Below are 26,406 nucleotides of genomic sequence, written 5' to 3' on the forward strand. Positions count from 1 at the left end.
TGTTCGTGAGGCGGGAAAACAAAATGGACTGATTCTGTTACCCTCATTTTCTACACTGAGACATTGCTTCTACGATAAATTAAGTTCTGAAGAAATGTAAAGCTGTCCCACAAACACACAGATGTTTGATTCAAGTCAAAGAAAAACACTAAGCTTTCTGCCTCCATTCAATTACACCCCTCACTGTGCTTAATCTCTTCCTCTCCAACTTTTTTTAAATTTATTTATTTTAATGGGAGGACAATTACTTTACAATATTGTGATGGATTTTGCCATAGATCAATACAAATCAGCCACAGGCATACACGTGAACCCTCTCTCCTGAACCCTCCTCCCACCTCCCTTCCCAGCTCATCCGTCCAGGTTATCACAGACACCGGCTTCTGGTGCCCTGCGTCATACATCAAGCTTGCACTGACTGTCGATTTTACATATGGTAACACATGTTCCAATGCTATTCTCTCAAATCATCCCGCCCTCTCCTTCTCCCACTGAGCCCAAAAGTCTGTTCTTTACGTCTGCGTCACCATTGCTGCCCTGAACATAGGACTGTCGGTACCAGATACCATATATACACATTAATATATGGTATTGGTCTTTCTCTTCTTGACTTACTTCATTAAAACAAGGTGGCGGTAAGGGTGGGGGCCTCACCTCACACACCCCCGCCCCCCCACCCAGTGGAAATGCAAAGAAGTCCCCTGACTTACAGTGGCCAGGACCAGGCTCTGGGGGTGCCGACTCCAAGCTCAGGGCAGTATCAGGTTGCTTCTTGGAATCTTGCAAAAGATGCAGAAACACCTTTTTGAAAATGGAAAAGAGCTTCACGTTATTTTATGTTCCCTTCCACATTGTACCTCTTCTGCCTCAATTACCCAACTGGGTCATTATGACAATATTCACCAAACAGCCACCACATTTCACTTGGTCGTTCAGTTAAGGGACAGAACTCTAAGGCCACCTGGTCCTGTCCACAGGACACAAAGGTGAGTAAAACCAGTCTGAACCTCAGGGCACCTTGGTCCTGGCCAAGCCGCCAGGAAGGAATGGGCAGGGCATGGTGGGGCCGATCACACAGAGCATCCAATTCAACTGTGGTTTGTGAAGCACTGTCCAGCATCTGAGAAACTCAGGAAGAATCAGGCCACAAACTCGTGACCCACACCGCGGATTCAGAGTGGATGGGCCCACGTGTGACAATCCCCACAACAGAGTCTTCTCCACAGGCTCTAGGACCTCTTAATACCTAAACAGGTTTGTCCTATAAACTGGCTTGAAGTCAGTAATTGGTTAGTGCTGGACGCCGAGGCCCTGCCTCACTGTTCAAACCAAAGGGCTGTGGCTGTCATCAAAGTCCACGAACAATAAATGCTGCAGAGAGTGTGGAGAAAAGGGAACCCTCCTACACTGTTGGCGGGAATGTAGAGCATTCCCTATGAAGAACAGAATGGAGGTTCCTTACAAAACTAAAAATAGAGCTACCACATGACCCAGCAATCCCACTCCTAGGCATGTAGCTGGAGAAAAACATAATTCGAAAAGATACATGTTCACTGCAACACTTTACAGTAGCCAGGTCATGGAAGCAACCTAAATGTCCATCAGCAGAGGAATGGATAAGGACAACGTTGTACATATATGCAATGGAATATTTCTCAGCCATAATAAATAATGAAATAATGCCATTTGCAGCAACATGGATGGACACAGAGATGATCATATTAAGTGAAGAAAGGCAGAAAAAAAGAAAAACATCATAAAAATTGTTCATACGTTCTATCTAAAATATGAGACAGATGACCTTATTTACAAAAGAGAAACAGACTCACAGACCTAGGAAACAGAGCTACGGTTACCCAACGGGGAAGGAGGGAGGGATAAACTAGGAGTTTGGAATGAACTTATATACACACTACTATAAAAGAACTAGATAACCAACAAAGATCTACTGTATAGCACAGGGAACTATACTGAATATCTTGTAATAACCTTTAAGGGAAAAGGATCTGGAAAAGAATATATACATATTCATATAAACATACATATATATGTATATATATATGGGCTTCCCTGGTAGCTCAGCTGCTAAAGAATCTGCCTGCAATGTAGGAGACCCTGGTTTGATTCACGGGTCAGGAAGATCCCCTGGAGAATGTATAGACTACCCACTCCAATATTCATGGGTTTCCCTGGTGGCTCAGACAGTAATGAATCCGCCTGCAATGCAAGAGACTTTGGTTGGATGCCTGTGTTGGGAAGATCCCCTGGAGGAGGGCATGGCAACCCACTCCAGTATTTTTGCCTGGATAATCCCTATGGACAGAAGAGCCTGGTGGGCTGTAGTCCATGGGGTTGCTAAGAGTCAGACATGACTAAGCAACTAAGCACAGCACAGCACATATATATACAAATACATATATGTGTGTGTGTGTGTGTGTGTGTGTATACACACACACACAGAGTTTCCCTGGTGGCTCAAACAGTAAAGAATCTGCCTGCAATGCAGGAGACCTGGGTTCAAGCCCTGGATTGGGAAGATCCCCTAGAGAAGGGAATGACTACCCACTCCAGTATTCTTGCCCAGAACGTCCCTTGGACAAGGGAGCCTGGTGGGTTACAGTCCATAGGATCACAAAGAGTAGGACACAACTGAGTGACTAACACTACTACACACACATAACTGAATCACTTTGCTGTACACCTAACACTACCACAACACTGAATATCAACTATATTTCCATAAAAAAAATTTTTTGTGGTTTTTTGTTTTTTCCAAAATCAATACGAGCAAGGTGTAAAAGCATGTGCCTGGAGACAGGGAGATGGGAGGACAGGAGTCTGTGGGTGACTGCTGGGGGGAAGGGGACAGGCTGCGTGCAGAGGAGGGAGGGTGTCCCTGATGAGAACCCTCGCAGGGTGAGAGGAGAGGCAATCTGGAGAGGGCAGAGGCGCTGGGCTCTGAGGCAGGGGCTCCACGTCCAGCAAAGGTCCGGTCAGCCTTGCACCACAGACAGAGGACTCACACATCCCGAGACCAGAGTGACAGTAACCCAGTGCATAACGGCCACAGACCGGGGAGCAGGCAGTGGGTTTCCTCACTCATCGCTCAGCCACAGTCCACTCAGCCTCTCCTGGGGACCATCACTGAGCCAGGCACTGCCCAGTGCTGCCCTTCCCCTGGCGGCATCACCACACACACACCCCCTCGCTGCTGCCCATTGCTGCAAAGCCCTGGGGTCTTGACCTCGGCCCCGCTGCAGCCTCCCCACCAGGTGGGCTCCCATTGTGACTTCAAGTCACCCCCTCCCTGGACTCTGAACTCTGCAAACAGCGTTTCCATCCTGACTGAGTTTATTCCGGGGAATGAGCACAGAAATATTGACCGACTCTAGGCATTCCTGGGAGCCCGTGGCCCCTAGGAGAAGATGGGGAGAGGGCGCCAGGGGAGAAGCAGCTGGCAAGGGGGAGAGACCTGCCTTCTCAGTACATATGATGAATTATTTTGGGCAGACTCCTGCTGAGAGGAGTCTGAGTCCTCCGAACTAGTGATGAGCCATGAGCTGTCATTACTTTCGATCTGATGAGGTTGCTTTTATTGGTAAGATAACCTCTTGCTGATTCCCAGTAAGACCCCAAGGAAAAGCTGCAGACCTCACAATTACTACAAGTGGGAACAACAGCTTAATAATAAGAGAATAGCAACGCTGCGCCATGTATCACCTTCACTGCCTCATCTAATTAACGGTATTAATAATAAGACACAAAAAATAGAATTGTTGCAAAAAGTGAATGTGTTTGCATGTAAAGCTGGGAAGACAATGCTAGGCAATTGAGAAGCTCCTGATATCTGAGCCCAAGAGTGATGGGAGGAGGAATAATGACAGCTGGATGCCTGCAACATGTCACATCATTTAATTATTAAGTTGACCCAATGAGATCAGCACGGTCATCTCCCTAAGAAGAGAGCGCCGAGGCCCAGTGAAACCAGCATTCACCTTGTGCGTTTACCAAGAATGAAATTAGAAACAGTAGAAATAGAGCAACTCAAGATTCATTCACTGAGCAAAGGCTTACTTTGTACCTCATTTTAATGGAATTTTCATTGGGTTTTAAAATGTAATTGTGAATTATACAAAACATACCTTGAAAACAAAGGAGGGAGTCTTGATAATCATCTTCATCTGCTCTTCTATCAGTTTCCCTCTCTTTCTCCTTTCCTAGCAAGGCAGTGTGTGTGTGTATGTGTACCTGTGTACTTGGGACGAGGAAACAAAATAAAGGCAGAGGCCCTGCTCTCAGAAGCTCACAGACCACCGGACAGATCCGTACAACACAGAACTCGCGTCCTAAGGACTAGTCTCAGCAGCCTGGGGCGATAATGTACAGCAGGGTGACTACAGGTAATAATACTGTGTTGTATATTTGAAAGTAGCTGAGAGAATAATTTTTTAACTTCTCATAACAAAAAAACACAATTATGTAAGGTGATGGATATAACTAAATTTATAGTGGCGATCATTTCCCAATATATACATAAATCATAATGTTGTGCTCTTTAAACTGATACAATGTTATATGTCGATAAAACTGAGAAGAAAGAAATAACCAAATTAAATATCAGGGACGCTAAACAGTGTGAAAACAATTGACAATTTAACAAAACTATGGATTTTAGTACAAAGCCTATGGCACCTCTAAAGGAACAGAAGGTCAGGTGTTGGGGAGTCTTCATTCTGGGATTTGTGTTTTTGTAATTGAGAAGAGCTGCAGGATCTAACTTCCATAATGGTCCCAGATCACCTCAATGTCAACTGGGCCATCAATCCTCAGACCCCAGGGCTAAGCCTGCACCCTCATCAAGCACGGTTAGACCCCAAACTTGACCTGCACTGAAAGTGCCAGCTTGATGGACTGCATCCTGGAGACAGCCAGTGCAAGACGCCTTCTGCCTGGATGCTGCAGAAACTCACAAAACTGACCAACCTCTGTAAGACAATGGTAGCAACACTGCAGGAAGAACGTGAGCAGAGGAAGAACCCCCAAACTTTGGCCAGTGTAACATAAGCTGCGTCTTTCAGCTTCCCCAAAGAGATTTTTTTTAAAAAACAATGGACGATAAAATCATGGAAATGGTTTAAATGATAAAGAATAAGACAGTCACTGGCCAATCCTCTCCAGGCATGGGATTCTGGGCAGGGCTCTCCGCTGCCAGGTCACACTGTGCACACAGAAGGACTTCTATTATTTCAAAGATCTTGAATGAGTTCACAACTGCTGATATAACAAATTGTCACAAACATAGGGCTTATGACAACGCACATCTACCACCTTATACTCCTGAAGGTCAGAAATCTAAAATGGACCCAAGGACTAAGATCAGGACATTGCAGGGCTGGGTTCCCTCTGCAGGGGCTGAGGAAGGAGGCCCTCTGCTGCCTTTTTCAGCTCCTAGTGGCCTGTTTCTTTGGCTTGAAGCCCCTTCCTCTGTCTTCAAAGCTCATCGCTGTGATCTCTGCTTCCACAAAGGCATCACCGGCTCCAGGGTTCCAGGGATACGCTGGCTCTGGAGGTTCCAAGTGGTTCTCAGTATATATCGAGAGCTGGAATGAGTGCAGAGCCTGAGACTCCACCAGGAAGGAATCAGAGGGAGCAGACCCGTCCTGACCATGACGGCATCCAGCGGCCAGGCTCCTGGGAGAGACAATGACTCTAGCTCCTGGGAATTACAATAAGATCTGGAGCTCAAAGATGGGGGGATGTGTTAGAAGACACGGGTCGGCCCAGTGGGGTCCACTGGTTAAATCTGATGTGAATTCCAAGTGAATAATTATCACAGTGAACTGTAGCTCACTGAACAAAATAGGAAGCCATGCATCACTATGGACATCAACAGACAGGGTGAAGATACTGTGCTTCCTTATGTTAATGTCAATTTAAAAATGTAAACTCCACACTGGGGTTAGGAAATTGTCCACTTGGCAGATGTCTCAGCAACAAGGAACTCGGAAAAGGGTTAAAACCAGTGGGCAAAGTGGAGTTAAGAAAGAATGGGAATTTTAAGAATCTCAAAGCACATCCTCAAAAAATAAGCAATAATGATGGAAAAAGGAAACAGCTTCCAGGGGAAATGCCTGGCAGACACCGTTTGACCTGGACGATCAAAGTTCTGGTCACAGTGTGATGGATGGACCCCCAGCACCGGGCAGTGGGGAGCAAAGAGACAAGGCGGCCCTCCTGTGACTCTCCAGCCAGAAGGTGAACAGGAGGAACCACAGCACCACAAAGTGAGGGCTCCATCATCTGCAGGAACATCCAGATCACTAAGTCAAGGAAACAGGGATTCTTTCTGCTTGATGGCTGCTCCAGAGATGGGCAGTGAGCTAAGCGAGACTCGTGTTCATGAATCAGATCCTTTTGCTCTTAAGGGCAAGGGTGGGATGACTGAAACATGATGGGCGAAGAATGTCTGGGGGTTCTTTGTTCTTGAAAGTTGTTGTCAAAGAGTAAAAGTAAATAACTAGAACATGAATGTCAGGTCCTTATTCCCACTCTGGACTTGATTTTTTTCATCCTCTTAATGCTGTGTAAGATGAAGGCACCCAAGCTCAGGCACCAGAGGGAATGACACTCAGGATCCTCTTGACAGACAGACAAAGGAAACCCTCCTAGAGGAACTCGGCAGGCTTGGTGGAAAGAAACTGCCCATCTCACGTGGGCAGTCTGACTTCCTAAAATACTAAAAGCTTCAGGTATATTAAAACTGCCCTAGGACACTAATCATGGAGGGACACTCTGTTGGGAGGGAGAGGGGTGCAGCGGTGTAGAGGATGTATGGGAAACCTTGGTACCTTCTGCTCCACTGCTGTGAACCTAAAACGGCTCCAAAAATTAGTCTGTTCCACACGATGCTACTCACATTCACCCTATGTGCATTACGTCAGCAGATTCTGTCTTAGCCTTAGAGACAGCTGTAAACAGACTTTATCTGCAGGTTGGGGCCCCCACTCTCCTGGCCCACAGCCCTACACACAGTAAACACTATCCCTTGCACTGGAGTTGATGTTCAGTCACTCAGTGGTGTCTGACTCTTGGTGACCCCATGAACTGCAGCATGCCAGGCTTCCCTGTCCATCACCAACCCCTCCCGGAGCTTGCTCAAACTCTTGCCCATTGAGTTTCTGATGTCATCCTATCATCTCATCCTCCGTTGTTCCCTTCTCCTCCTGCTTTCAATCCTTCCCAGCATCAGGATCTTTTCTAATGAGTTGGCTCTTCGCATCAGGTGGCCAAGGTATTGGAGCTTCAGCTTCAGCATCAGTCCTTCCAATGAGTATTCAGGCTTGATTTCCTTTAGAATTGACTGGTTTGATCTCCTTACAGTCCAAGGGCCTCTCAAGAGTCTTCTCCAGCACCACTATTTGAAAGCATCGATAGAGGGGTGGGTATGTAATTGCCAAAATAAAGACAGTGACGAGCACAATCAAATTCCACATCCCAGTCTCGCTGGCCTGGGGCCTGTTTCGGGACCGTGACTTACAAGGACATGATCTCAGCTCAAGCGACGCCTGGGCTCCAGCTGCAGAGCCAGGCGTGCTGCTGGCAGCCCCTCCCCGCCCACTAGGAGGTCGTCAGGCAGAATGCAGACAAACAAAAGAAAACGTCCTGGGGTGCAGTTATAGCCCCGCTAACCGTAATCGATCACAGACTCAAGACGCAAAGTCAATACTCGCCAAGTGTAAAGACACAAAATTGGTGGAGATGGGTATTTTATAGACAATACCAAACAAAAGAATTTTTTTTAAGGTGCTTAATCTTTTTTCCATTTACAAAAGCTTTCTCAAATAGATCCAAATATACTATAAAATTATATTTCATTAAATCTCCTATCTGAGATATATAAAATGTTGGCTGCCCCTAACAACAGATACCTTCTTTTTTAGTATCTGTGTGTGTGTGAGAGAGAGAAGAGAGATGAGACTGTATCAATCAATATTTATTTAGTACCTATTACACACAAAGCATGCACTAAACGTAGCAGGTGGAAATTACTGCAAGAAACTGGAGGAGCAGATGAGACTTTCAAAGTAATTGAGTAGTTGGTTCTGTGACTCCTCATTGGGCTTGTTTGGGGATGATTAACAGGATGTGATCCACACAGTCAAAGGCTTTGGCATAGGCAATAAAGCAGAAATAGATGTTTTTCTGGAACTCTCTTGCTTTTTCGATGATCCAGCAGATGTTGGCAATTTGATCTCTGGTTCCTCTGCCTTTTCTAAAACCAGCTTGAACATCTGGAAGTTCTTGAGAAACGTATATGCAGGTCAGGAAGCAACAGTTAGAACTGGACATGGAAAAACAGACTGGTTCCAAATAGGAAAAAGAGTACGTCAAGGCTGTATATTGTCACCCTGCTTATTTAACTTATATGCAGAGTACATCATAAGAAACGCTGGGCTGGAAGAAGCACAAGCTGGAGTCAAGATTGCCCGGAGAAATATAAATAACTTCGCCCATGGACAGAGGAGCCTGGGAGGCTGCAGTCCATGGGGTCGCTAAGAGTTGGACACGACCGAGCGACTTCACTTTCACTTTTCACTTTCATGCACTGGAGAAGGAAATGGCAACCCACTCCAGTATTCTTGCCTGGAGAATCCCAGGGACGGGGAGCCTGGTGGGCTGCCATCTATGGGGTCGCACAGAGTCGGACACGACTGAAGCGACTTAGCAGCAGCAGCAGATATGCAGATGACACCACCCTCATGGCAGAAAATGAAGAGGAACTAAAAAGCCTCTTGATGAAAGTGAAAGAGGAGAGTGAAAAAGTTGGCTTAAAGCTCAACATTCAGAAAACGAAGATCATGGCATCTGGTCCCATCGCTTCAAGGGAAATAGATGGGGAAACAGTGGAAACAGTGGCAGACTTTATTTTTGGGGGTTCCAAAATCACTGCAGATGGTGACTGCAGCCATGAAATTAAAAAACGCTTACTCCTTGGAAGGAAACTAATGACCAACCTAGATAGCATATTCAAAAGCAGAGACATTACTTTACCAACAAAGGTCCGTCTAGTCAAGGCTATGGTTTTGCCTGTGGTCATGTATGGATGTGAGAGTTGGACTGTGAAGAAAGCTGAGTGCCGAAGAATTGATGCTTTTGAACTGTGGTGTTGGAGAAGACTCTTGAGAGTCCCTTGGACTGCAAGGAGATCCGACCAGTCCATTTTAAAGGAGATCAGCCCTGGGTGTTCTTTGGAAGGAATGATGCTAATGCTGAAACTCCAGTACTTTGGCCACCTCATGCAAAGAGCTGACTCATTGGAAAAGACTCTGATGCTGGGAGGGATTGGGGGCAGGAGGAAAAGGGGACAACAGAGGATGAGATGGCTGGACGGCGTCACCAACTCAATGGACATGAGTTTGCATGAACTCCGGGAGTTGGTGATGGACAGGGAGGCCTGGCGTGCTGCAATTCATGGGGTCGCAAAGAGTCGGACACGACTGAGCGACTGAACTGAACTGAACTGAACAGGATGTGAGGTAGGGGGAGGGGACCCTGGAAGAGAAAAGGCAGTTTACAGGGAGGAGAGGTTTGTGGCTGAATGACTCCTTTGAGAAGCAGTGAGAACGGAGCCCTCTGTGTGTCCAGTGTGGTGGGTCCAGTGGTCCCATGACCCTCTGCAATTGCCACAGTGCTTAAGAGTGCATTTTACTGCATGCAATTTAAATAATATTTTTTTAAAAAAAGAGAGTAAAGAGAAGGAAGATTTTAAAATGCCCTAAAGGAACCATATTCAATATCTTGTGATAAACTATAATGGAAAATAATCTGATATATATATATACATATACATATAACTGAATGACTTTTGTTGTACACTAGAAACTAACACAACATTTTACATCGACTATAGCTCAACAAAATCAAAGAAGTGTTCAAAAAGAACATGGATGGGTAAAGTAAAAATATTTTGGAGAAGAAAGGCAGATACTAAACAGAAAGGAATATTTAAGGAATACAGCATAAAAACCATTTTTAGAAGTCATGCTATGATGAAACACTGATCATGACATTAAAAATATAAAGAAACCTTTAATTTCAGAATAAATCACTGCACGGGTACTCTGGAAACAGCAGCAGGAAAAGTAATACTGGTAAGTCTTCACCTTTGTGTGTTTCCTTGCTATTTGTAAGCTGTACTCAGTATTATTATATTACTCGATCCAGATGAAAACTGCGTGTGAAAGTTAGGGAAGATTTGTCTCCTTTAGGAATGAGAAACGTGGTGTTCCAGCCTAGGATGGAAGACCAGCTTCCCCTGACAGCAGGTACAACACAAGACCCGCTCACTCCCCGGACCTCACACTCCCTCCTCCCCAGTGGGACAGGGGACGACTCGGGGACTAGGGAAGGGGTTACCAGGGGCAAAAACGCTGGGCTTACAAACAGGTGCATGATTACAGGTCTGAAGGCTCATATCTTTGTCCCAGAAATCACACTTCTGACTCTAAGGCGAGGACAGCAGAACGCCCCCCACACCCTGTTCACCGAGCTCTGCCTTATCTTATTGACAGTATGGAAACACTGCACACGATTTAAGTGCCCAAAGGGCAGAAGTGAGAAACTGCACCGTGGGACTGCTTGATGTTAGAAATTATGTAGCCATAAAGATAACGGTTATGGGGGAAATGGATACTGCTTGAGATAAATAGCGTTAATTGGGTAACTCCTGATTCTTTTATATACACACACACACATATATATATGCAATGAGATTTCAAACCTAATTTAGAATTCTGGGCAAGGGAATTCCCTCAGCATCCAGCGGTTAGGAATCTGAACTTCCACTGAAGGGAGCACAGGTTCAGTCCCCACTGGGGAATTAAGGTCCCACGTGCCCTTTGGCCAAAAATAAATAAATAAATGCAAATTATATAAAGGAAAATAGAAATAAATTAAATTCTGGGCAGGTTCCTAACAAGCTGAAGGTCTCCACGGAGGAGAGAGGAAAGAGATGGGGGTGAGCTGGGTGTGGTCAGAAATCAGGGAGAAGGGGGACCCAGGGGAGGCTGAGAGAGGAGGCTGGCAGGTGAAAGAGCCCAGCAGGAGAAGGGACACTCCCACGAGATGGGGTGGAGGCCCCAGGGATGCCCCATCCAGGGCGAGGGACCCCAGGCTGCAGTCTGTTGCCACCGGCTGCATGGCCAGCCCGAGGGACCCCCAGACCTCCCACGCAAGTCCCAGTCACAATGAACTGCACCAGACCTACGCTGGGGTCCCCTCCATCAGCCCAGCTCCCTGCTCCTCAGTGGCGGCACAGAGCGCAGGGGGCAGACATACCCATAGCCTGAAGGCAGGACCACAACCCGTGGGCTCTATGTTCAGCGCCTGAGCTGGGCCTCCCTGAATTCTGCCAAAACCTCGAGGGCCATCCCATGAGGCAGCCAGACCAGGGCTTCCTGAGGTAGGTCATCATCGCCCAGGCATGAGGGGAGCACACAGAAACCTCCATTTCTACCCCAAGATGAACCCTGTCAGCGGATAAGAATCCCTAGCATTTAAGGCATCGCCACACGTGTTCTAGGTCAGCCATGTAGCCACGGTCAACAGTTTGACAGAGGTCATCTCACTGTTTCCTCTGCTTCAGCAGGCCACAGCTTGCTGTTGCACTTCAAGTCAATTTTCCATCAATTTGCCTAGCTTTTACCAAAATAAGGGGCCTCCCAGGTAGTACTAGTTGTAAAGAACCGCTGCCAATGCAGGTAGACGTTAAGAGACCCAGATTCGATCCCTGGGTCGGGAAGATCCCCTGGAGGAGGACATGGCAACCCATTCCAGTGTTCTTGCCTGGAAAATCCCATGCACAGAGGAGCCTGGTGGGCTACAGTCCCTGGGGTCACAAAGAGTCGGACAGGACTGAAGCAACTCAGCATGCAATAAGAATGCTTATGAAGGAGACAACTGGCTTAAAAAGACCTGGCAGATGATATGTGATACAAACAAACAGGTAAGCAGCAGGGCTGCCGTCTCTCCTTCAGAAGCTTCCTTGCTGTAATATCAGGGCAGGGCTGGGACATGCAGCCACAACCATCATTTGAAAGAAAAGAAGGAAGCAATTAGGGGAAAAGAGAGAGAGGAGAGAGGGAAGGAAGGGAAGGAGGAAGGAAGGGAAGAAGGGAGGGAAGGAAGGAGAGAGGGGGAAGGGAGGGAGTTACTAAGAATACTGAAGGATCTGATTTACATAAAGCATAGTTCTCAATAAGCCTCTCCTTGGATGTTCATGCTGCCTCGAGACAGTACTGACTGGTTCCATGAAGCACATTGATTAATGAAACATTTAAAAGCTGAGCATCTGCCCAAAACTTAAAGACCCTCCTCACCACGTTCCCTGCGATGCTTAAAGCCATAAAATAGGCCGATCCCTCCCCACCACCTCCCTCCACCTCGCAACAAGCATCACAGGATTCCTGAGGTTCCCTGCTTCCCGGGCAGCAGAGTAAGATGTCACTTACACAAAGGAACACTTGCTCTAGCTATGGGTTTAGCCGTAAATAAGTGAGCACACACATGAGAAGGGTGAACACTCGTTACTGGTGAGTGTGTTTGGTCCAAAAGGCTGAGCCATGCCCCCTCAGGCCCGGCGGCCCTAGCTAGTCCAGCGAGCGCAGGACACGTGTCCATCTGTCCACACCAGGCAACATACTCTAGGAAACACCCAGTGACAAAGATGACTCCAGTGAGACAGCGCATAACATGTCTGCGCGTGACTGGCAATCCCCTCTTCTTATAGTTGGAAAGAAACTCGTCTTCTTTTTCAAGTGACCTAGGCTGGCGAAACAACGCCCAAAGGCACCTCCTCTCCATCTGCAGAGAAGCTGTGATTCACACCACACAGAGGCTCCTAACTGTACAGATCACAAGCTTCCTAGTAACTAGTGACTAGGTTCCTGGATGACTCAGACTGGTCACCCAGACTTCAGAGGACAGTGCCAGTGGTGTGTGGCATAACCACAGTGCAGACCGGCCGGGGCTCCAAGCAGCTGCCCAGGCCATCCACCCAGGTCAAAGGAGAACCCCAACCCCCCCTGGCTCAGGCATCGTGGGAGGGGGTCTGGGAAATGCCCCGTCTGCTACATCCACACAGGCAGGTCGGACGACAGCCAAAGGCCCTGGGCAAGAGGTGCCTTTTCCTGGGGCATACACACAATTTAATTCCACTGTTACCCCAAAGCTGCAGCAACAGTCTCACATTCCAAGGCAAGAAGGACCTTTACTGCTTTGCCTGGTTCATTCTAGGCATTTAACTATTACGGGTAATTCCTGGAATAATTATTCCATTTCAAAGACCACAAAACTGAGGCTCAGGAGTTGAATGACTCATCCGAGGCCACAGGTACTTGAGGGGGAAAGGTGTGGGCTGAGACCCACCGCCTCCACGGTGACAGGCTGTCCCCACAAGCCGGACACACCGCCACTCAGGAAACACTCCTCAGGATGTGAGGGCGATCTGGCTGCGACATCTGTCACCCCGCTGATCGCCAGGGTGACTCGGCTGACCTGGCTGCCTAGGGGGATTTGCCCTTCCTCCCTCACCACTCCGTGGGTGTTCCTCCCGAAGCTGCGAGCTCAGGTGAAGAGGACGACCATCCCTGATAGAGGAGGATCAGGCTTCGGTCAAGAGTGTACAAGCAGCTGTGCTCCCCTACTGGAACCTCCAAGCAAGCTCTCAAGGCAATGCTGATCAGCAGCCACTGGGCCGAGCATGCACCAGCGCAGCGGAGTGCAGCTGGGCACAGAAGACCCTCAGCATCCCAGGCGCAAGATGGCAAGTCAGAGGGGGTTGTGGAGAGGACCACAGTGGGGCAGGCAGAGAAGGCATGCAGAGCTGCCAGGACCGCAGGATCAGAGCTGCCTTTCAATGGGGAAAGCATCCATGTCTCAGCTGGAAGGACGACAGAGGGAGAGCCGGCCCTGACAAAGAGGGTTTGGGACTCCAAGCTCTGGCTGAGGAAGCAGCTCATATCCATCCTTCCTGGTTGTGAATCAGGCTATCCCCTGTTGTCCTACAGGCCTCAACTGCTCTTTTCACAAGAACAAGAGGACAGCTGACGGTCCATGGAAGCCAGAGCATCACCCCCAAGGTGACCCATTCAACATGACCCACTCTCAGAAAACCTAGGTCCAAGAGCAGCACTATCATTTATAAGCCCTGCAATCCAGGGTAAAATTAGCCTATTGGAGCCTCAACCTTAAAACAGGAATAATAAGTTACAGAGTTAGGAAGGGAAACTGAAATACATTCTATGCATAAAAGCTGCTTATAGCACTGCAGATCTTTTACTGCTTTCCGATCTTTTGTGACCACTTATTCGACAGAAAAGTTGCAGTGGCCGCTGTCACCTCAAGTCACACTGATTTACACACAAGTGGCTGCCTTACCCACTGCATCACCAACCCAACCAGGGAGGTGCCTGCAGCCCCCAAATCCCTTCCAAAACCCAACCAGAAGTGCAGCCTTTGACATTCTAGGAGCCTCAGTATTTTAATTCTCGTGGCCACTGAGAGTCCCAGGAGTTACTCTATTACTATTCTCGGGTAATACAGAGAAGGTGGCCCAAGGTTCTTTCCAGACGTTTTTAACCTTCAGCACTTGACTTTTATTTGAAATCTGCAGTGCTTTGTAAAACTCAGATCTGGCTCACAATCAACCTCAAGGCCCTCACACACAGCTTGCCATTGGATTGTGTACACAAAATAGCAACTTCCTCCTGGAGGAAAAGCCTGCCTCTGGCTCCTTGGAGCATTCATGAAGAAACCACACCCATACTCCGAGGGGCAGGCACCAGCACGATTTCCCTCGGGGGAGGGGGAATGGGAGGGGAGCCGAGTGGGAGGAGCATCGTTCCCATGTGTGAGCTTCTGCCCATCTTTTCCCAGGGCGGGGCTAGGACTTCTGAGCAGAACCAGGTCCAGAGAGAAAAGAGGACGCCTCCAGGTGAGCAAACAGGACCAGCCAGCCTCCCGCTGCTGAAACTGTCTGGAGAACTAGTGCTTCTGGATTAAAGAAATCAAAGTTCTCAAATATAAAAATGCTATCCCCCTTAAAGAACCAGTCACCTATCGAGTGCATTAAATTCGTATAAATGCCATGCCTGCCACCAATCAGAGCTGGGAAGTTAATGAAAACGCACAGGGTCCCCAGCGCGTCCTTCCCTGCTGTCTCTCCCACGCACAGTGGCAAAGCACAAACCAGAAAAGCCTGCTCGAGTATCTCTCATCAGCAGGTACCTCTTCTAAGGTGGTGTCTGAGAGCCCATAACCTGTCAGGCGCAGCTGGTGGAGGTTCTGGTCGAGGGCCTGGAAGAGCCCTCTGAAGCAGGCTCTGTCTGCACCCTCAGGGATCATGTAGCTCAGCTCGCCCTGGCTGCTGCCTTGAAGAGATGCTTGCGGGAGGTAGGCCTGGATCAGAGACGTGGCACAAGCTGTGTCCTTCGGGTCATCAGCCTCTGGAACAGAAGGCTACCCCCCAGGAAAGCAAGGGAACAGTAAGGAAAGCGAACACAAACATACTAAATTTACATTAACTGGTTTCACCTCTACCCCTAAGCAAATTGTTTTGAAATTTCAACTCCAAGCAGCAAAATCAAGAAACAGCATTTCCAGGATGCATTGCACCTTTTCCTTTTTAAATTTAAATCTAGTGGGAAAGCTGGCCAGGCAAGATGTTACACTAATTGGTCCCCAGGTACATGAGACAGGCTCCCAGGAGGTCTATGCTCACGGACGCCCTCACTGCCTACGGAGAAATCCTGAAAGCCACTCCAGCCCAGCAACTGGACCACAGGATATGGGGCTGAGCCTTCCTAAAAGGGAGACAAGGACCCCCACCCATGGAGGAACGCCCCCTCCCCCAGGACAGTAAGACATTCCCCCTGAATAGAGAGGAAGCAAATAGGAACCTGGACTCAGGGCCACCAAGGGTCAGACCATCAAGACTCGGGGTGGGGCGGGGGTAGGGGGCAACTTAGAGACCTCAGCCCTGAATCCCAGCCCCAGAGCAACTCCAGCCCGCCCCCAGCTGACACAGGGCAATGAGGATGTCTCTCACTGAGAACTCTGACTTCACCATTTCTATGGTAGAGCCAAGCATCAGGGTCAGAAAGTTACCTGGGAACATGTGGGGCCATGGTGGTACCCAGCCAGCCACTCAGGCCAACCCTGTTTCCCATCAGGAGCCCTGAATCCCACCTGATTCTTCCTGGCAGACAGAGAGCATCTGGGAGTCCCCACTCACTGCTGTAAAACTTATTTTAGCATCAGGGCCTCTGTACACAAAGGTCTCCACCTAACTACCACCTCCCTTTCCAGCCTCATCCCGGGCCCTCCCACCTCCCTGCCTCCCAACTCCACGCCCACCAGTGACCATGCTCTGCTTATCACTTTCTCGGGCACACTGTTTCCTCCCCAAAGACTGAGACCCCCAAGGACCCTGTGCAGAAAGCACGCCCCCTATTTTGTCACCTCCCCCAAGATCCACAGCCAGCAAGGCCCTGCCTGGATTTGGGATAAGGATCTGCTGAATGACTTGACTGCAACGTGGAAATGCTGTAACTGAGGAACAGTTTCGATTCGTCTCCTCCATTCCCCCAACCGAGGAGGGCCACGTCTCCCTGTGTCCGCTACCAGGGTCTCACCTGCCTGCTGAGCATCAGGCGGAGCCCCTGGGCATGGGCCTGGGTCAGGCTGGCAGGGGGCCCGGAACAGCGGAGCCGCCCCCGCTGAAGCACGGCCACGTGGTCACTCAGTGCCTCAGCCTCGTCCAGGTGGTGAGTGGTGAAGATGATCGTCCGACCTGCAACCCAGGAAAAGGGGCATCAGATCTGCACGGCACACCAGGGGTTCATCCCCTCCCTCCAGTGGAGGAGCTGGGGCAGGGGGTCAGTGGTGTCAAGAGCATCACAGGGTTTTAAGTCAGTTGAGATCACCCCCCAAATCAGAGCCCCGGAAACACCTTGGGGTTAGGACGTGGCTTCTGCAAACCCACCATCACCAGGCGTGACACTAAGGGGCAAGCCAGGGGGTCCCCGGGTCCAGTCACCCCATCTGTGAGCCCTGAGACAGATCACTGAGTGGATGTAGAGGAGAAATTCACAAAGAGACAGCTGATCGGGACATCCTTCTCTGTCGTCTGATCCTTGACTCTCCACCCTCAACCTCACTACCCCCTCTGCCAGACGCTGGGAGAAGCTCTGTCCTACGGAAGCACTACTGCTGCTGCGTGAGAACACCAGTAACCACCGTGCAGGGCAGGGTGGCAGCCAAGGGGCCGGTCGACGCCCTTGTCAAGTGATGTAACCACGAGTCATGGGGGGCACCACACTTACCTCCTCCTGGGAAGAGCTCACAGCAGCCAAGGGCACAGAGAGAGCATTCTGGGCACTGGGCAGGGGGCGAGGGAGGGGTGGGCATGAGCCAGGGCCTCCCCAGGAAGAAAGAGGGCATGTGGCCACTTTTCCCAGAAACAAATGATCAGCTTATATGTATCCTTTATGAATTCTCACATCTGGTCACATTTTCCAGCCCTTTCTGGGGGAGGAAAGGGCCCAAACTGACCTCAGGGGGCCCGAGGCCAGAGAGCCTGGAAGGCATTTTCATTAAGTTCATGTCAGTTACATGAAGGGACACTCTCAGAACTTTTACTTTCTATTGGCTTGGCCAAGAAGTTTTTTGGGGATGTGACGGAAAACTCTGAACAAACTTTTTAGCCAACTCAATACATTCCCCCACAGGCCTATATCAAGCCCAATTCTACCTATTCTGGTTTACTGAATAAACACACTGATTGAGTCTTATCTCAAAAGCAAATTTTCCAAGAGCAAAGGCTGAACATGATTTTAACTCTGCATGCCTCTGTGCTAGGTCGCTCCAGTCATGTCTGAGTCTTTGCGACCCTATGGACTGTAGACTGCCAGGCTCCACAGTCCATGGGATTCTTCAGGCAAGAATACTGGAGTGGGTTGCTAGGCCTTCCTCCAAGGGATCTTTCCAACCTAGGGATTGAACCTGCATCTCTTATGTCTCCTGCATTGGCAAGTGGGTTCTTTACCACTAGCACCACCTGGGAAGCCCAATTTTAACTCTATCTGAGTTTATATTTTTAAATAGCAGAGAAAGATAGAAAGACCAGGATTCTCAATTCATCTTGTAAAAACTACATCAAAAGGAAACCATGCTATGTAGACCCTAGAGTGACGAGGAGCAGGGGGCACGGTGGCCACTTTCACCAAGTAGTGTATGTTTCTCAGTCACGTCTGACTCTTTACCACCCCATGGTCAGTAGCCCACCAGGCTCTTCTGTCCATGGAATTCTCCAGGCAAGAATACTGGACTGGGTTGCCATTTCCTTCTCCAGTTTACCTAAAAGGTATGTGCCTATTCTATTGTCCACCAGAGATGTGTCCCAAAGACCAAAGCCAAATCCCCTCACAACACAAGTTCCTTCAAGGCTAAGAAAATATGCTCAGTCCCTGATCTGGAGTTAAGAGACCAGATGATGTGTTTGCAGACAATCATATCATCTAAAAATTAAAGTCAGCTGGAATGTAAATTCCCCAAAAATATAGATGAAGTTCAAAGATTGAGGCAACTTGAGACACACCTCAACCCTCAACGGGCAAGTGTCACTCTGCAAGACACGTCTTTACTGCTTCCCCGGTTCGGGTGCTGCGTCTGAACCCCTCTCCTCAGGAAGCGATCCTTCCCACACCCACTTCTCCTGTTTAACAGCACTGATGAATGGCCACTGGCCAGGCACCCACGTACCAGGCGTTCATCTGTAAACATTCACACACACCTCACACCACCAACCAGCGGCATGATCCCCTCCACTTGCAAAAAGGAAAACTGTTTGCCCAGAGGGGTTAGATCATTTCTCCAGGCCATATAGGACGTGTGGAGCAGGAGAGGGACGAGCAGACTGATTTGCTCTGGTACCTTTTCCATCCTTATTGCTCCCACCAAGGCAGGCACAGAAGCACTGGTCATCAGGCAGTCGGCACTGCTTGTCACTCAGCAGGAAACAAGGGTCAGGCCCCAGGAAGACAGAGCCCCAAACACCCGCGTTCTGCCAGCAGAACCCTCTTCTACTCAGCAGGGGTCGCTTGTTTTCATGCTGCGCTTAGATCTGGTTTACAAAGCTGTGGCCCAGCTGCCTGGAGGCTTGGAGCTGTTTCCAGAAACGACTACATTTTGATTCTTGAAAACATATTTCCCTCCTAGGACCCTCCACCCAATCCTACTGATTCTGCACGTCAGTCAGTCTTCCAAGGAGCCCCTGAAAGACAACCATTGCCAAACGACCAAGAACAGTGAGAAAACATTTAACTCATAAGAAGAGAATCTGAAGAAAGCTGCCTATTTCTGAGATTTTTATCGGATCTAGTTTTGTATCCAGTTACAATTACGCTTGTGACTCAAATGTTCTGTCAGCTGAGCCCTGAAGACCCCAGCTCTGATTTTTCAAGTAAACAAGAGCCATGAACTTGTGGTATGAAATTCGGGCTGCATGCAATTCATGCGAGCAGGGAAACAAAATCTACTGATCTGTCTGCCTCTCACCCATCCCTGTCATGTTCCCCCACTCCAGGAGCAGGGAAATGATTTACATTTATCTCAAAACTCCATCAGTCCCTTTAAATGGTGTTCAAAAGTCACGAGTTTTCATTTCTGGTCTCTACTTTCCTCCCCAGAAGGCCTTAGGTAAGTGGATGGATAGGATCTTGGGGCAATGGGCAGGCGAGGTGCTCGGGCGCAGTGTGGTCAGTGTCTCCTGGCCCCAGGTGATGACTCAGACCTGTCCCTGCCCTACCTGTACAGCAGAGCCTCAGACAAGGTCAGCCCATGGCCTCGAGCACCTCCTGCTCCCTGGGGTCCCTCAGTCTGGCTGGCTGCCCATCCCCCAGGCTCCCCCAGCTTCCAGGGCCCACCTAGTCCCTCCAGGCAGCCTCCCTGGCAGGCTCTGCTCCCTCTCAGTCCAGAAGCTGGGAACTGTGAAAGTTCAGGACACCCACCCTGGGCATAGCCCTGGGCCAGGGTCCTGCTTGGGCTCATGAGCTCTGACGTAGCTGCACCAAGTCCGATGAATCTGTGCCCCCGGCACAACCTCATGGTCCTGGAATGATTGCCTAGCGCAGGCCAGTGCCCAGAAAGGAATAGAAAGCCATGCCTGCATCTGATTTTCTTGTGTCCTTCTGCAGCTCCTCTACATTTCTGGAATAGAAAGGATAAGATGGTCCTTTCGGGGCTTCTCCCTGACCCCAGACTAAGCTTTAAGTGGCAGGGGCATCTTTCCTGCCCTAAGGAGAGAATTTGATGACTTTTCTTGGGTCCCTTCTCCTTGCATTTCTTAAGGAGCAAACCCTAACTTCAGGGAAGTGAAGGTTTCAGGTCAAGTCAGAAAGGCTTTGTACCCAAAAGGGCAAAAAGAAAAGCAAAACTGTGTTTTGTAAGAATCAGCAATAACCCTGCCACTGACGCTCCCACACCTGTCTAGAAGCACAAGATATGTTCCCCTATTCCTGAGGTTTCGTTCCAAATTCCAGTGTTTGTATACAAAATGCCCATAGCAATGTTTTCTGGCTGCCACACAGGAGAAATCAGAAGCTGGAAATCAGTAACTGCCCATCTAAAGTTAGAAATCACCTTAACAAAGACGAGAAACCCAAAGCCTCCAGACCAGATGTCCGCTCCTCCCTTGGCTGGGTGAACCGCCTCTGAGGCTGGCTTTAAGCAAACCCCACACCCTTCTCTCTGTGTCTCAGTATCCTCACTGAAAAAAGTGAGGAAACTTTCTTTTTTTCCAGATTGTAGTTGGGACACCCCTTCTGATAATCCCAAAATCACTCCAGAATGGAAGCCACTGTGGATGAGTGCTGTGTCCGCTCGTATCGTGCGTAACATGCTCGAAAGACACCACTGCCGGTTCTGAGCAACCCCCAGACCCCCAATACCATGCGGAGGTCACGATGGATGTGTCTCTTCTCTATGCACCCCTGGGTAATTTTTTTATTGTTTGGGGGGAGGTGGGGGAAGCGTGCTCTACAGCATGTGGAATCTTAGTTCCCCTGCACCCCCTGCACTGGAAGCCATGAGACTTAACCACTGGACCGACAGGAAAGTTCCAGGAATTTTTCTTTTCCCCAGGAATATGTATCATTATTGGGACATGGGCCTCATTCCTCGCCACCTCAACACCCAAGAAAAAACAGAGCGATATCGTCTTTCACGGTGACAGGATGAAGATAAAGCACCACCCTCCTCCGTGATATAGCGGGAAAAGGACATGGAGCACAGCCCTTCACGGTGATAGGACAGAAAGAGAACTTAAAGCACCGCCCTCCTCCATGATATTGCGGGAAGAAAACTAGCACTCCGCTGAGCCCCACCTCGTCGGTACTTGAGGAGGATGTCCCAGATGCCACGGCGGGAGCATGGGTCCACCCCGCTGGTGGGCTCATCTAAGACCACGGTCCCCGACGCACCCAGGAAGGCGATGCCAATGGACAGCTTTCTTCGCGTGCCTCCCGAGAGCACTCGAGCCTGTTGGTGCTGGTGTGGCGTCAGCCCCACATCCTGAAGAGTTCTGAAACAAGAACAGAGCGCTCAGTCTCCCGGACTCCTCAGATGTGCTCGACGTCCCACTCTGGAAGGAAACAGTCACCCGCGAGGACTCGGCTCTTTCTCATCCGCGGACACATGGTGGGGACCCAGAACCATGTGCCCATGATCCTGACACCACAGTGCCGGCCTCCTCGGGGACCAGATACGACCACATCCAAGGACCCAGCATGAGGCCCTGGCAGCAGGGCGTGCCGGGTGGGTCCTGCTTGTAGGAAGTACGTGCTGTGTCCCCTCTGGATTCACTCACCTGCCAAGGGACCTCCATCCCCTCAGGACCCTGGGGAGGATGGCCGATGGGCAGGCGTGGTCAGAGCAACAGGCAGAGGCCGCCCACTGTCCATCCGTGCATCTACGGAAGACTGACCTCGCCCAGGAGCACTAGCTCCGCATCAGCCCCTTCCTGCCTGAGTACCTGGGACACAGCCATGAGTCACCGTGTGCAGAGCAGGAGCGACAGATGCCGCTAACATGAGGACCAGCCCTCTTCTCTCCACGAGCTTCCAGTTTCCGCACTGACTGCAGACACCCAGCATCTTCCGATGCATAGGAGGCGCCATTTCACAAGCAACCTCTCACTCTGCACCATGTGCCCAGTAACACGTGAACACTTAAGACTGTCACCACCTACTTTATCTCACTCTCTTAAGCCCCCTCTTGGAGCAGCAGCACCCACCCACCCACACACACACACACACACAGGAAACCTTCCTCTGAGCACCCACACACAGTAGATTCACTCCGTCTGAGCCACAGGCCAGTCACAACTTCCTGGAGGCCAAGGAGCAGCCAGAGGAGGAGGAGTGGGGGAGAGGAGGGATTACAAGGTTCCACGCAGTTGAGCTTCAAGACTGTTGGGACCCAGAAAAATGCAAAACTCTCATGCAAACACCAGTAAAATCCCAGGTACTTGCACCTGAGCAACAAGTAAAATGTTTCACTGTTGACAGATTCCTCATCCAGACCCAGAAGGAGCCCAGGCTCCCTTCTCAGGTCTGGTTGTCAGTCGGCCCACTGAGCGGTTAGTCCATGTGGCCCTACATTTCCTGTGGAGTGAACCTCAACCTACATTTATAGCAGTTTTTGCCCCTGTCAGATGCTCCCATTGTGGACAGCAGCCCAGTTGGGAGGAAGAGGACAAGTGGCCCATCTCAGCAGGGGGCTGTCTTGACCTTTATTCCCATTAGAAGCCAGCAATTCCTTCCCACCTGGTGGCTCCCGCTCCATAGGAGGTGACCCTCTGGGGACTAATCCCATTAGTTCCATTAACCAGAGATGGACCGGCAGAGAAAACAAAAACAAGGCAGTGAAATGTCAGATGTTCTCAAACATCCACATCCTAATTACACGTCTACCTTAAACCAAAACCCTCCCCGTTCTCTGTTGATCTTGAAATCAGCACACTCCTAGCCACTCAGGACCAAACCGCACCCTGGACCTGGCTGATTCCAGCATCCACGGCCCCGCCAGAGGCTCAATTCCACCCATCCTCTCCCACACATCCTTCCTCCAGCCGGTCCCTGCCTCCAGCTATCACTCCCACAAAATGGAACTCTCCTCCCTTCCCCTCCTTGCTTCCTGTGTCACAGGCTCTTCCCGCCACAGCGTCACTGCCACTCCCCACAGATCCCAACCACTGCTCACAGGATGGCACCCAGAAAGCCACCCACCTTGTGTTGCCTCAGTGGTTTGTTCAGTATTTGAAATGTCTGTTTCTCTTTCATCTTGATATTGTCGCAAATCTTTGCTCCATTTTTGCATAAAACTCCTGGGAAGAGTTCAGTTTCTAATCCTCTCCTTCCATCCTTTCTCCCCTGACTCCAGAGAGACTTCCCTCCCCATTGTGCTACCAAGATGGCTCTTATCCAGTCAACTAGCGACCTCCTCACACTAAGTCCAGAGGTTAAGCTTCAGTCTTCATGTTACTTGACCCTCAGCAGCATCTGATGCACCAGACCTCTCCCTCCTTAATGGTCTGATCCCTCCTCCTTCCTCACTGATCCCTGCTCTTTAATGGACTAGTTTCTCCTCTTTCCCCATTATTCCTGGCAGGTCCTTCTTCATCCCTCCATCCTCTTCACATGGCAGCATACAGGATTCAATGCTGTGTCCTCTGCTTATGTCCACCTGCACACATGCCCTTGTGGGTCTCATCACCATCAAACAAGCCAGCCTGCAGCTCATGCCTTGTGCTGCTTGCCAGAATCCTCAGGACTAACACTAACCGCATCATGACATCCCATTGATTAAGTTCCCCTCTTGACTTCTACCTTCTCCTTCAAATAAAAGGCAAAATGGTAAAGACCTGACTCTAGACAAATGTTCTCTCTAAGGAGTCCACCCCGGATTGCATCAGCTCGATTGTAACCAAGATGGACATTAAGGGAACCAAGTGCTACCACAGGAGCTGACACTGATCACTTGCCTCTGAATCAGGGCTTTCAGTCCTTGCTCCTCTAATTGAGTATGGCTATCCTAAAACATGATCTCTCCCCACCTACTTCTGTGCACACCAGCGTCGTTGCCAGGTAACTCGCAGCAAACTGATAACCCGTGAGGTTGCTGTGCCCACATCAGAAGATGAAGCCCTCGGAGCATGCTTAGGAGCTGGGTTTGGGCCCAGCCCCCAGCACAGCAGAGTCTGCCACGGTCCAGGGTAGGTGCAGACTTTGAATGAAAATTGGTGGCCTGGGAATTTTTTTTAAAGTGTAGGTAGCACGTAACCAGTTTGTCCGTTAGTGATGTGCACTATTTCTCCCTAAGTTCCCGCTGTCATTTAGGACAGGCTTGACTGGTGCAAAGCAGATGTTTTCCTGTGTATCTGAGTCCCCAGCATCACTGGCGTGGTTGTCATCAGCAGCCACTTCTGAAGACGGGATGTGAGTCAGTCCCGCTGTGGTGGTGAACGGCCTAGACACCAGTTAGCTGCCAACCACATGACTGTAAATCCTTATTTTACAAAACAAATCTTGCAAACATATTTTAAGGCGGCAATAAGCAGTAACAGTCATAGTTCCTCAGGGGCCCCTCTTCTTCTGAGGCACATGAGTGACTCACCATCTGTCCTTACGCCCTGGCCTGGTCCCCCGTGGGTCAGGCCTGACTGATGCCCTGCTTCATGAACTTGGCTTGAGAGTGAGGAGCCTCCACACTGTGGTCTCACGGTCCCCTCAAGGGGCAGAGCCCAGCTTGGGCCGCAGCTGTCAGCCACACAACCCCGCCCCGCGTGCGATCAGTAGCTCCCCCACTGGATTCAGGCCCCACTCCAGCCCTAACCTTCCCCCTCGGCCCCCTAGCCACACTCACCTCTCGAAGACAACGATTTGTTTCCTGACTAGGGACCTCAGGTCCTCTCCTCCCTGTGGGCTCTGCTTCTGTGAGTCTCTGTGAGACTGGAGGAGCTCCGTGACCCCGGCCCATCCTGCCATCCCAGCCCCTGCCTCCTCCCCCTACACGCATGTCCTCTGCTCCCCTTGGAATGCATCCGGACCCCAGACTCTCCCCTCCCCACCCTGGACGCCCAGCTTGTCAAGTTGGCCTCCAACAGCCTTCAGACCTGGGCCTCCCCTGCGGCCTCTCCATGTCCCGTCCCCAGCCAGGCCCGGTACCCACCCTGGGTCACATGTACGCCTTCCAGGCCCCGGGCTGCTTGCCCCCTCCTGTCTATAACCCCGAATCTTTAGGGTGACATTTAGACTCCTCTGCAGGACTGCTCAGGCTCCTTCACCCACTCCTCACTCCCCCACCCTTCCTTTTCACTTCAGGACACCCACAGGCACCCACACTCTGGACACAGACCTCAGCCCCCATGCTGTCTGCTCCCTCCTTGAGGACAGACCAGGTTTGGTATCCTCCCTGGGACAGTTTCTGATCCCAGGGTTGGGGTTGTAATTCCATAGTTAGAACCACTTGCTAACACTTTCTTCTCACAGATACAGGCAGCGGCGATGCTCGTGAGGCATCTCCCTGCACCCCCCACACCCACATAGGATGGAGGGCAGGGGGAAGAGGTGGCGTCACACACCTGTGGACTTGCTCACGCAGCTCCTGGTGGGTCCCCCGCAGCGCCTTCAGGGAGGCGAAGAGCAGCAGGTGCTCGAGCACCGTGAGGCAGTCGAACAGGATATCCCACTGCAGACACACCCCCAGCTCCGCCCTGACCACCGACGGGTCCTTCTGCAGGCTCCTGCCATTGACGGTGATGGTCCCGGATGTGGGAGGGTAGAGTCCTGTGAGCAGGGATCTGCAGAGAAGATACATCAGTGGGGGCACGGGAGTTGGATGTGCTGCTGCCCTGACCACCCGGAGGCCCCAGGGACATCTGCATCCCATGGGGAGCTCACAGCCAGCGTCCCCCACCAGCACCTGCTACACGGTGAGACAAAGGCTGGACAGAGCTTGGTGGGACGTGAGCCGGTGATCAGGTTATGCTCGCCTGGAACACTCCGTGCCCAATGACCATCCCTGCTGAGAGTTTTTGATGATGACTCCAAGGGTCTTCACAGATGAAGAAACAGCCTAAATGGATGGCCTAACCACCCAAGTCCTCATCATTAGATGTGAGCCAAGCAGCAGCTCATACTCCCATTGCCCCCCACAGCCCTGCGGCCAAGCTTCCTGCCTCTATGCCTGAGCCACCCACCTGCCAACGTCAAATCCATGACAAGCCAAGAGCTCGTCTCCAAAGCTCCTGTCTGCTGGCGCACAGGACACCTGAGGACCGCCATCTCCTAG

General features: G+C 50.2%; 1 protein-coding gene across 1 annotated transcript in view; it reads right to left on the reverse strand.

The window, feature by feature from the left end:
- LOC102406543 (ATP-binding cassette sub-family A member 13) overlaps nt 1-26,052 on the reverse strand; it is a 206,996-nt gene extending 180,944 nt beyond the window's left edge. The window contains exons 1-5 of the mRNA XM_025291966.3: nt 25,697-26,052; nt 21,441-21,637; nt 16,692-16,849; nt 15,286-15,516; nt 711-801 (exon numbers count right to left, since the gene is read on the reverse strand). Coding sequence (XP_025147751.3) covers nt 711-801; nt 15,286-15,516; nt 16,692-16,849; nt 21,441-21,637; nt 25,697-26,004 — 985 coding nt within the window. The 5' untranslated portion in view covers nt 26,005-26,052. The remainder of the gene's footprint in view (nt 1-710; nt 802-15,285; nt 15,517-16,691; nt 16,850-21,440; nt 21,638-25,696) is intronic.
- Between the last annotated feature and the right edge of the window lie 354 nt (nt 26,053-26,406).

This window comes from Bubalus bubalis, chromosome 8 (assembly GCF_019923935.1).
Source record: "Bubalus bubalis isolate 160015118507 breed Murrah chromosome 8, NDDB_SH_1, whole genome shotgun sequence".
In the NCBI taxonomy this organism is placed as follows: Eukaryota; Metazoa; Chordata; class Mammalia; order Artiodactyla; family Bovidae; genus Bubalus; species Bubalus bubalis.